Genomic DNA, 12,586 nt, shown 5'->3' with positions numbered 1-12,586 from the left:
ATATCTTTATGTGGCCTGCAGTGTGTTTTTGTGCATTTCTGATTGTGTATAATCATGCATGATTTGCTACCTTTTATTTCTCATAGGAAAATTACCCCTGCGCTATCCTTTATGAACATTACTGCAGAATATCTCAGTGTATTGTTCTATTATGTACTGATTTCATATAAGAAATTCTTCAAAAACAGGTATTATGTTTGTTCAGAGTTGTCAGGTTTAAGGTGTACTCTCTACAAAATAGTTTCCATGGGGTTAGCCAGTTAGCCAATTAAATGACTCCATGTAAACTCTAGAGGTTGAGTACATCAGTGTGACACAAAGAGAGGTTAGAGAAAGAGAAAGCTCTATTAGTGGCGAGTTAGATATCATGCAGCAATATTTCCAATCCCAGTGTAATCTAATACAAAAGTACAAATTAGCTGTAAGGTAAATGATGGATGATGGTCACAGCTTTACTGGTTACACCAGTGTTATTGTCTTTTCATATCAACAGTTCAGGATAGAGGATAAACTGTCCATTTGCAGACTTTTGCAGTTAGCTGAGTGTGACAGCTTTCCCAGTGTTCACCAGAGTCTAACCACAATGACTGTGAACAAAGTCCAGCTGTGTCTCACACATCTGCCTCATGCTCTTAGTCATCAAGGCTCATTTGAAGACACACTGGCCTGAATTTGACCTCAATGCTGCTATTGTGCGTGTGAACATGTGTGTGTGTGTGTGTGTGTGTGTGTGTGTGTGTGGATGTGAGCTGCACATTATGTGATGTGTGTGTGTTGGTACTGATGATACCTCAGTGCTTTGTGTAAGTGTGCTTATGTCAGCGTTTACTGATGCAGTGTGTGAGTTTGTGTCTGCTCATGTGAGATGATGAATTTTAAGCAAGCAGGTGCTGGTGTTTGGAAGATCAAAAGTGTGTTTCGAGGCACTGAGATCTCTTTCTAGCTTGTCTGATTCAGTTAGCTTTCTGGTGCTGTAACAGGAAGAATCTCTAAGCACAAACGCACGCTCATACTTTATAAGACATAATGACATAATGCTTACTGTGACCTTAACCATAACTGCTACATCTACAATCTGAACCCTTTGCCTAAAAAAGCAAGACCAAAGTCAGGACTAGTCCTAAAATAAAAATTGGTTAAACTTGTCGGGACTAGATTTTGTCCCCAGATGGATGCAGACCAAGATTTGTCCTCACAATGTGCACATTCATGACCACATCCATACCTATGGAGCTACACACACACATCTGCATTTTCATATAGTAATTATCTCAGCTTTGCACACAACACATGACTGCAGTTTAATTCTCTGTCAAAGCCACAGCAGACATTTGTAAGCCTTGGTTTTTCTCATACGAGAACTTGGGCTTGTGAAGATGTCGGCCTTCTCTCTAATATTATGGAACTAGTTGACACTTTGCTTGTGGTTCCCAAAGCTATATCTCACGACACCTGAAAAACTTGGCAGTCCGTACCAAAACAATCTAGAGAAATAAATAGCACTACAGATAAGAGAAAAAAAAGTATATTTAATTTTGAGGTGAACTGTGAACTGAATGACCTGTAAACCAGGCTGAACAGCCATTCCCAGAACAAATAATGAATTGTAAGAACTATTATGAAGCTCTGTCTCTTTCTGCCTCTTCTGGGTTTTAACCCTTCTTCTGGACAATGAATAGTCTCCATTTCTATGTTACATTGCCTGATTTTTAAACAACATTGAGCAGATGCTATTTATAATCTGACAAACATGTCAGACAATAATATTTTCCCTGACTCTTAAAGTTTATGGCCACACCAGGAAGTGGGCTGCTGTTTGTACTTCTTTTCTTTGGATGTTCTAACTTATCTTTGTTCTCCCTTGAGCTCCTCTGGAATCCAGGGAATGCTGTGTGGTCCCTGAATGCCTCTTGTGGTGTGGTGTCTTGGTGTGTGTGCATGTATGTGTGTGTGTGTGTGTGTGTCTACAAATAAGCATGAATCAGTGGCCTCACAGAGGTTCCTTCATGACACACCCCAGTGATCACACACATCATATACAATCAGCTTGTCCTCACTGAACAAGGTTGTGCTTTGTCCAAGGTTGCATATGTGAGTGTGCAAACATTCCTATGGATTTTCATGTGCATGTTTAACTGTGTGAAGGATGTTTTGGATATTTGTGCCAAGGTTCTATTAGACAGGCATCTTTTTCATTTCACGCTTGAGGTATAGAGGGGAATGACCTGCTTCTTATTTATCTAATCTTGACCTGTGTTGACTTAATGGCTTTCATGTTAGTTTTTACTCAGGTATTTCATTCATGTGGCTGCTCTTTACTTATACACGCCTACTGTTAGTGAAGAAACGCGAGTCAAATGTTCCAAAGCCCACAAAATGTTTTCTGTCTTGAATAATTCAAAAATGGATTTCTGCTGAGCTAGGAAGTAGTAAAGGACTGTCAGCCATACAAAACAGTTGAGAGTATGCAAAAGCTTTATTATAGACGGTATGATGTGGGTATATACTGTATAAGGTGTGAAAATTGTGCTTATGTTCACTTGTTTGCTTCTGTCAGCTATGAGACGACATCCAGCGAAGAGTCCAGCGGAGATGAGAAGCCGAAAGTGAACGAGGAGGAGGAAGACAGCTCAGAGCCAGAGGTAGAGAAGGAAAAGGAGACGGAGCCTCAGCCAGAGGAGGAACCCAAGGAGGGTGCAGAGACCCAGCAGAAAGACGCAGAGGTCTCAGGCGAGGGTGCTGTGGCTGCAGAGAAGGAGGCTGAGAGAGGCCTGTTGGATCCCGAGGACCACCTGGAGCTCCTGGAAGAAGGGTGAGACAGACAGCAAAACTTTATTTATTGTTGCGGTTGTTGGGGATCATGCCCTAACTATAGAGCGCAGAGCCTCTGTAGACTGTGAAGTTCAACGACCTGCAATTGGTCACATCAGTATGGTTGAGATGCAAAGGCTCAGTCGTCTTCCAGCAAAGTCATCTCAACTGCAAACCCCCTGCTCAGTGTGATCCACGCTCTCCATCACAGTGGATGGAAGAACATAAACATGGCAGCTGCACATAATAGTTTAATGTACCTTAATGTGAGCTACCATGGAGCTCACATCATAAAATGAGTAAAAGAACATGAACACGGTTAATGCAAGGACTATAATTAAAACAAAATATGGCCATATTACATACAATACATCCATAAAGACGACAGCATATAATTTGTCTGAGACAGGTGCTGAATGACACTTCAATATACTGTGGGCCTCTCTTACACACACACACACACACACGCACACACACGAACAACCCCCCTCCCCCCGGAAGAAAAGAAATGGCTTCAACGCAGTGAAGGTGTCATCCCCTCAAGATTATTGCTGTTTGAGATGTACAGTTTGACTGTGCATGATAGATGAGCAATATGAGCACTTGGTGAACATTATTGGGCGAGAAATCAGTGTACACTGCCATCGAAGTTTTCATGTGCCATCAATGTGTCAGGGTGCTGACTGATGTGTGTGTATTCTTCGCAGAGGCCTGCCAGACTTCTTTTATCTTTTGTTTTCATACCAGACAGAAATAACACGAGAACCAAAGTAGCCTCCTCTCATATGTGAGCAGACCTGATGGTATTTCCACATTACACCTGAAACAGCAGTAAAGAAAACAAAGGAAAGAATAAATGCGGAGTGAAATGGGATTTATTTTGATGTTTCACTTCCATGTGCTCCTGGTCTACTTGACTGAAAAGATATTCAAGAAATCATGTAGGATGGGTCAAAAAATAAAGAAAAAAGAAAAAAACATTACTGTCATTTGTTATTGTTCCAGGGAGAAAGTTGACAAAAGGTTTATAGACGCCTGCCTCTATGTAAAAGACCGCATGGAAGAGGTTTCATCCCCAGACAAAGAAATGGTAAGAATTTCTTTTGGCTGTTCTTTTACTTTTTCACAGCTGTGAAAAATGACTGAACATAAAAGTAATGTTCATGGTTGTCTAATGCTGCTAAAATCATGCCATACTTGACAAATTCTGTAGGGAAACTGTGTCAGGTTCTTTCTACCACAAGTGTTTTTTCCATTTATATCTTTTCTTTTTGTCCTCTCACCTCAGCGTCAGGTTTTAGTGGTGCTTTACCAGGAGTGGTTCAGGATCTCCAGTCAGAAAGACTCGCAGGCTGATACAGTCAGACAATACCTGCGACAAGTGGGCTTGACCACGCCCACTCTCCTGCCGTATGTAGTGAACTTGACAGACGGTAATGGGAATATGGCCCTCCACTACAGTGTGTCACATTCAAACTTCCCCGTGGTCAGACTGCTGCTGGATACTGGTGAGATGCAAACACACACAACAGCGAGCAAATGCTGAAACACAATTTTGACTGAAGATAGTGACTATATAAAACAGTTAAACCCTGCACAAACTTGAACAAAATGCCGTCTTTGATTTTGGCCTTCTGTGCTCAGGTCTCTGTGAGACAGACAACGTGAACAAGGCAGGTTACACCCCAGTGATGCTCGCTGCACTGACAGCTGCTGAGAGCCCTGATGATCTGGAGGTGGCACAACAACTGCTGAAACTGGGTGACGTCAATGCATGCTCCAGACAGGTAACACACCCTGTGTGAAGATATACCTTCATGATACATAGGTTCCTCGGAATATACAGAGTTGTGTTATATTGCTGTAATGGAAGTTGTATTTCAGGCACAGTAAAGCTGGGAATTTAATAAATCCTCTGGGGAAATCAGAACATGTTAGGACATTTTTACAAGAAGGTCCCTTTGTAGAAATACACCATAACTTCAGCTATTTTCTTTTGACAGCAAGGCTGTTTATAGTGCAAACCAAACAAAATGTATAAATGAGAAGGAAAGGAAGCCTGGAAAGCATATTTAAGTCCCTGGAACCATTTAATAAACACATTCTTGATACAGTAGAGAAGTATCTTCATGCAGCACTTTGGACTATACTCATCGTCTCACAGAAGTTTGCTTTTTAAAAAGGCTTAGTTTCAAAACATTTCTCCATCCTGCTTTTCTTCCCTCAACCCCAGCCCAGCATCTCTCTTCATTTACACCTTATAGACGAAAGTATTGGGACACCTGAACCCTTACATTGATAGGGACTTTAATGACATTACATTTTAAATACACAGACAGCTTTGCACCTATAACAGCTTCCACTCTTCTGGGAAGGCTTTACACAAGTTTTTGGAGTGTTTGTGTGGGATTTTTGTCCATTCATGCAGTAGAGCATCTGTGAGGTCAGACACTGATGTTGGACCAGAAGGTGTGGCTCATCTCCGTTCCAGTTCATCCCAAAGGTGCTGAGGTCAGGGCTCTGTTTGGGTCAGTCAAGTTCTTCCACACCAAACTCATCCAACCATGTCTTTGTGGAACTGTTTCCACAAAGTTGGAAGCATAACATTGCCCAAAATGTCTTGGTATGCTGAAGCATTAAGATTTCCCTTCACTGGAAGTAAGGGGCCGAGCCCAACCCCTGAAAAACAGCCCCTTCCATACCTGAATTCAATATTAAAGAGGCCAAGAGGTGTCCCAATACTTTTGTCCATATAGTGTATCCTCTACCTCCCCTCTCATACTTGCCCTCTCAGTGTCTAATTCTAAACCGCTGTAATTCTCACTCTCCTCTAGGCGGGCCAGACGGCACTCATGCTTGCGGTGAGCCATGGCCGTGTTGCCATGGTGAAGCTGCTCCTGAGCTGCTGCGCGGATGTAAATGCCCAGGACTGCGAGGGCTCCACGGCCCTGATGTGCGCCAGCGAACATGGACACACACACATCGTTCGTCTGTTGCTGGAGACTGGTCGCTGTGACCTCAGCCTCACAGATAAGGTATGCTGTCATATTCTGCTGCAGTGTGGTAAAACTGAAGCTCTTTCACCCTTCTTCTATGATGGTATAGAAGGTATCAAAGGTGAGATGCTTTATGGCTGTATGTTGTTCAAATTGTTTGTTTTTCTTTCTTGTAACTGGAAGTAAATTGAGGTATTTGTTGGTTTCACCAATCTACAGATCTATTCTCTGCTCCCTCCCTGCACCCCATTGATGTTAAAGCATGCAGTCCCATGGGTGAACTGTTGCCTTCATGTGCTGCCAGGTTTAAAATGTGTCACAGTGCTGTATAAATAACAGAATCCAGCACTTACTAGACCAGATGTATTCGCTGACAGACATGTTGAAATAATACAGATACGAAATACAGAGACAAAAAGAAGTTCTCTGTAGGCAAATTCATGGCTTCAAAAGTGGTTCACCTCTTGCCCCCACAGTAGCTAATAGAGCAAGTGCCAAGAAAGACACTGATCCATACTGAGTGGGGGGGGAGCTCAAGGCAAAAGTCTGGAGCTGCTGCCTGTGCTCTGCCTGTGCTCTCTGAAGCTCAATTTGGAATACAGTGGTTCTTCCATATGGGCTCATTCTTTACTGCGAAGCCTGGGATCACTGCTTTAGCATAAACAGCTAGTTATTGATGCTTATACTCAGTGAATGATTACATGGCTGCCAGTGCCCGTTTCAGGGTTAGGTGCCAAGTATCTGCTGCTGCCTGGTTCATGCATATGGACTGATTGTTGAATGTAGTACGTTATCGATCACCCTAGACTGATGATTCCCCTCTGCAGTCTGAGGTGCCCAGAGAACGGCCATGTACACTGGGGGTGGGACTTCAGAGGACACTTCAGCTTCTTAATAATTGCCCTAAATATTATAAAGTCTTAAGCTTAAGAGTTCATTAGATGGTTTAGCTTGGATTTGACTGTGTCACATGGATGAATCTTAACTGATGTATCCTGCAATCATTCTATAACTCCATAACCATGTGCCTCTAGTGCAGTACATCATTTGTTGTGTAAATCCATGACAACACAAACGATATTTAGTGTTGGCAGGGCAACAAACAGAACTTACTCAAAACTGAGTAGCAGCTCTGGCCAGGAATTAAGTCGAGCAGATTGCTTTAACAGGTTTGTGAAATTTACATAAAGTGTAGTACAGAGTGTGTCACGCTGTTCTGAGACGAGAGGTCTCTCTCAGTATGCAGCCTTGTCTGTTCGAGTTTGCTGTAATATCTTGTATTTAGCCTTTGATTAGAAGAATAAAAAGGTGACAGCAACATACTAAGAGAAGAATGCGGGAAGTTACAAGCATTGTTACAAGCAATGCATTACATGGCATTCAGGCATCCAGGAACGTTTAGAGCTGGAACCCATCTCAAACTTTATGGACTTGAAAGAGCTTGTGTTTTAGATACATTTGTTCCTCCAGCGACATCCACAAGGATCCAACTATAGATTAAGTCCTTACATTTTTGATAAGTGCTTAACAGACCATGACTTCCATAAGTAATGAGCAATAATTAGCGGTATAATAGTAGTGTAGTGTAATAGTTGAAAGACAGCTACAAGTATTTGAGCTGTTGATGAATAGAACAGTATAAGCATAAATTACATATTATCAGATTTTTATCGGTCTTGTTGATGCTCTTGCCCTACAAAACCTAACCAGGCTTATTATCTGACGCTGACGCTATTTATGAGTGATGCAAAGAAGCTTAACTGTGGACATTACTTTAATCTGTGATGCACATTTTGATCTTTAAATTTGGAATAAGACTATTAGATCAGAATTTCAGTTACGAGTACTGGACTCGACTCTTATAGCAGATTTGCTTGCATCCGGGCAGGTGCAATACATTTGTATGTGACGCCTAGCGATAGCACGACACAACAGCGCCTCCGTCAGGATAAGAATATTCACTGCAACCTCTTTAATATGAAGCTGTGACATTTTCTCTCTGCTTTCCCTCAGAATGGACACACAGCACAGTTGGTGGCAGAGGCAGCCTCCCACCAAGACATAGTTGACCTTCTGAAGGCCCACGCTGAGACCCGAACCTCTGAACCATCTTCTACCACAGACCTCCTCTGAGCCAGGCCGACCCTGTTTACTTCTCCAGACCACTCCAAGTGGCCGTGTCCCAATCCTTCAAATTGCAAGACCTTCTGCCCATTGACAAAGAGGGAACAAGGTGAAGCACCACACCAGACCCTGTATGACCAGCGGGAAAAGAGGATAAGCTCTGTTTACTGTGGAACTACATTTAAACCTCTAAGACTGGAGTGTCCAGCAACGTACGCCCACATTTTTCTTCCATATTTTTGCCAACATGCCCTGTGGCTGTTTATGGATATGCTGCATCAACCACTCAGTGGACAGAAAACAAAGGGCGCTGGTCGGATTGATGATAAGACATTGCCATAGCGACAAGTGTAATTGACAGGATATTACTTAGGCAACGGAGTGAGAATATAAAGAGAGATCAGGGATTGATGGACTGGCAAGTGGATGAAGAGAAACTGATGAAGTGCTGCTTCTTATCATCAACTAGCTCTTCAAGCAAAATACTAAGCACATGATCTACCTTTCAAATATATGATAATAAATATGACATAATTTCTATTTTTTTCCTTTTATGGCATTGACATCGTTCTATTCAGATTTGGACATAAGCCATTACTGAGAACATAGTATATGTAGAATGTTATTCTAACAGATTATAATCATATATAAACACAGAAACTGTATTTTCTACTGCACTTTTTTATTGTGTTTGTGTACAGTAAATAGTTTTCTCTAATATTGATGTCCAGAAGAACCTATATATCTCCATCAGACAATTAAATAAAAAAAACAAACAAACAAACAAAAAAAGACTTCTGGTCAAATTTCCCATAATTCATTGGATATTTGAAATTGTTTATTGTAACACTTTTTGCCATAGTAATGATGTTTTTCATCTGTGAATTACTGAGAAACAAAAGGTTTAGCTGGAGATGAAATGTTTCTGTTGGACACAAAGAAAGTGGCTTTTATAAACCACAATATAACCAGATTAAAAGAAAGATGAAGGTCTTCTAATAAGAAGATTGTATCATTCAGAAAGTGCTGCATGCCAATACATAGTTACTCCCCCTACTGGCTGTCTACTAGTACTAAACAACAGTATGTTGTAATACTGTCTGTCCTAGCATCTCTCTTTGTTCATCCCTCAAATATAATGTATGTCTTGTTCGCCTGCTCGTCTCAGAATCAAGTCATGTATGCAACTGCTACAAAATGCACAATGAATGTCAGGCTGGCTGTGATACATTCCAAGAAATAGATGTAGCAAATCCAACTATACTGGCATGGATCACGGGACTAACTGAGACAGAGGCTGTCGGTGCTTACGGCAGACACAGGAATGAGTCTGGACATTTTTACCACGTGTGACTGAAAATATTTAATAACTAAGAAAATCTTGATAACAAAGATTGGATCTGCCTGTTTTCAAGTCACTAACTCTAAACCACGTTGTTCCTGCCTGATGGCGTTCCTATTTCAAAATGCAACTGCAACTGAAAACAGAGGGTTGTTTACGGCTTTCAGTCCTAAGAGAAGCAATATGAACAAAAATACTACCTTTTCAATCAGAAAGGTAGAACGAGTGGCTTCGGTCTAGCCTTAATCAGATGGCCATCCTGCATTTTAGAGGGGAGATGTGTTTCAGGGACTGTTGTCTTTGTCTTCTGTTTTCCACAAACCTACACCCATATTCCTAAAGTATCTTAAAAAAAGAAGTACTGGTTTGATAAAATGTTTACAGCTTAATAAATCCCCTTCAGTAGCCCCTGCAGAAATCATCAGTCACCAGTTCACAAGAAAAACGAAGGAATGGTCATAATGGGATCAGCAGAGGCCATGAAATCCCGATTTTCAGGCCTTAGTATGAGCCAAAACTGGATGCTCTAATTCACATAATGCAACCAATGGAATCATTTTGCCTGGTTAATGTGTGCATCTTTAATTTCTACACCCCAATTTGTAATGCAGGGTATGTTTTAAATGTTTAGTCTCAAAGACAACCTTTATGGCACCATGTGGGTTATTTTCAGTGGAAAGCTCCTCTGGAGAACGCATTATACAGCTGTTTTCCCAAGCTCAGTACTGCTCCTCATGGCGAGCAAACCGACCTATATGTGTAAATTTGGTGTAGTGCCTCTTTAAATGGTGACTGGGATTCAATGGGGTCACTGAAGGTGGAGGAATTAAAGGGGAATACCACTCATTTTAACAACTGCCGTTATCTGTGGTCTGTGACAGTCCAGTCTGCATTTAAATCACATCCTCCAGAGGCAAGTCCAAGACTGGAGAGTCTCCAGCATTTGTTTCTTACTGACAAAACAAATAACTCAGCTCTTATTATTGCTTTTACAAAGCTGGATTCTGTGTGCTTTTAGTCATGATGAATCTAGCATCTACTGCTATGCCTACAGTATTTAATGCTGACCTCTGAGCTGAATTTAACACCTTTTTTCTGAGATGCAGCGTGATCTGACCACTGACGCTGCACCAGTACTCTCTCATTCCCAGACACTTTATTAATGTGGGTGCTAACAACGGGCTATATAGACTGACATGAAGATAGACCTATTATATAAAGTATCTTGATTATATAGTAGTACATACAATGACTGTATTTGCTCAGCCACAATGGGAACTTTCTCAAAACTGGCTTGATAATCAGGTCATAGTCATCCGTTGAGTCAAAAAGTAGCACAGATTTTCCGGACAACCAGGCTGCATTTACACCGGATCAGAAAATCTGGATTCTAACCCTATGCGGCACATCTGATCATTATTGCTTGTCTGTATATTAACTGACGAAAATTGGAGTCTTTGCAGATTCCCACATTTCAGACAGCTAAAGGATGATCCGATCTGCGGCTTTGTGAAATATCTGGTACACCTGGTCTTCCGTGCCTGTGTATTAAGTCTTAAAGCAAATAGTATTCACATGTTTAATCCAGTGTGACCCAGATCTAATAAGGTTTCATAACTGGCTCAACACCAAAGAACTGAAATCAAATCTGTTTCACATGGGGTTAAGTATAGAGTTTTATCTGTTCCTGTAAATTCGGTCAAATACATGTAAATACAGTATTGTGCAAAATATCTAACAAGTATTGTCTGACAGTTTGATCAAAAAGTATATTAAGTATTTATTCCAAATGCTATATTTTTTACCATATATAGTATACTTATGTATGCATGGACAAATATTCCAGTGATTCTGTTAAAGGGGAATTTGGATGATTGGAAATTACGCTGACGAGTGTTCCCTGATAATGTGATTATTCAGCTTATCTTTGATTGGTTGGATGGTATAGTACACGTGTGACTTGACAAGGTTTTGGACTGTGTTATGTGAACTTTAATGCTACCTTTGACATTTGTTAGGGGGAAAAGAAGCAGATCTGACACTGGCCTAAGCTACAAGGGCGATGTTTCATCTGGAAAATGAAGCGTATGTACACGACAGAGTCAAATGTAAAAACCTGTACCTCTCTAAAGTATTCCATGTACAACAGGCTTATATGTTACAAACCAGAGATCTACTTCTAAATAAATAAATATGAAGATTTAAAAATGATATACCCTTCTGAGTATGTTCTCATTTGATAATGTCCAACAGAAAACAATGGCAAGATGACAAGATGACTTGTTGCTTAGTTATGTCAATGATGTCAGTAACACAGGCCTTTATTTATAACTGGTTATAACTGGTTATGACCAGTGTATAGAGAAAAGTAGAAAAACTACATGTCAGACCATTCAGCTTGATACACAGTATTTCATATATGAACCTAAATGAGCAACATTGAGAAACAAATCACAGTGCATTGTGATGATTAGAGCAGAATGTAGCTAAATTTACTTCAGCTAGTATATTTTATTTCTCACTTTTATTTGCTGTTTGCTGTTTTCAATGTCACACCTGAGGGATGTTAGTGTGAAGACATTTGTGCTGCGTAGAGCAGGCTAGGAGAGAAAACAGCTCTTCATGCACCAAGAGCCATGATGGCAGCGTTAAAGCAGCCCGAATTTAATGAACCCCAAATTCTTTCAAATCAAGTCTTCACATACCTGTGTGGATTGTGGAACAATATGAATGAACAGCTATATTTCCAACAGACCCCACTCAGCTCAGTTTATCTGGTGTAATGAAAAACATTGCCCAGTAGATGGTGGTATCACTGTGCAGTAAGAACACTAAAGGAGGTAGAAGAACACTGTCTTTCAACCTCTAAATATCTAGACATGCTAAGTCAAATACATTTGGCCTTGGTGAGTATTTCTTACAGACATTTCATCTTTCCTACAAAAGGCTTCTTTAGTTCTGTCAGACTGTGACTGGGAATGTTAAGATCAGGTGTTGGCCGTCAAAATACACAGCAGACAAATTTTCTAGCCTACGTGGCACTTAATTACGTTTTGTCCACTGGAAGGGCACCCTTCACTGGATTGGACTTTCTCCATTTAAGGCTCCCCTTTGCGCATTAGGGTCCCTTGGGGTTTTTTGGAAATGTACCCTAGAGTCCATAAGTGCCCTCACAGGAGAGCTACTTCCTCACATTTTTCAAACATGGCGGTACCAGGGTTTCTGAATGAACATACAGGAGCAAAAACAAAGTCAGTCCTCTCTACTTTCAGTCATGGTAGTCTGCATAATGGACAATTAAGGGCCAGTTATT

The 12,586-nt window shown here is 40.9% G+C and overlaps 1 protein-coding gene across 6 annotated transcripts in view; it reads left to right on the top strand.

Moving 5' to 3' along the window:
- kank4 (KN motif and ankyrin repeat domains 4) overlaps nucleotides 1-11,484 on the top strand; it is a 70,712-nt gene extending 59,228 nt beyond the window's left edge. For all 6 annotated transcript variants that reach the window (XM_046391159.1, XM_046391162.1, XM_046391157.1 and 3 more), the window contains 6 exons: nucleotides 2,558-2,812; nucleotides 3,817-3,901; nucleotides 4,100-4,319; nucleotides 4,456-4,598; nucleotides 5,646-5,846; nucleotides 7,821-11,484. In XM_046391159.1, the coding sequence (XP_046247115.1) occupies nucleotides 2,558-2,812; nucleotides 3,817-3,901; nucleotides 4,100-4,319; nucleotides 4,456-4,598; nucleotides 5,646-5,846; nucleotides 7,821-7,940 (1,024 nt within the window). In that variant the 3' untranslated portion in view covers nucleotides 7,941-11,484. The remainder of the gene's footprint in view (nucleotides 1-2,557; nucleotides 2,813-3,816; nucleotides 3,902-4,099; nucleotides 4,320-4,455; nucleotides 4,599-5,645; nucleotides 5,847-7,820) is intronic.
- Nucleotides 11,485-12,586: the final 1,102 nt, after the last annotated feature.

The sequence above is a fragment of the Scatophagus argus genome, chromosome 6 (genome assembly GCF_020382885.2).
Source record: "Scatophagus argus isolate fScaArg1 chromosome 6, fScaArg1.pri, whole genome shotgun sequence".
NCBI classification, from domain to species: Eukaryota; Metazoa; Chordata; class Actinopteri; family Scatophagidae; genus Scatophagus; species Scatophagus argus.
Note: the sequence above shows the minus strand (reverse complement) of the source record. Positions and strands in the feature narration are given on the sequence as shown.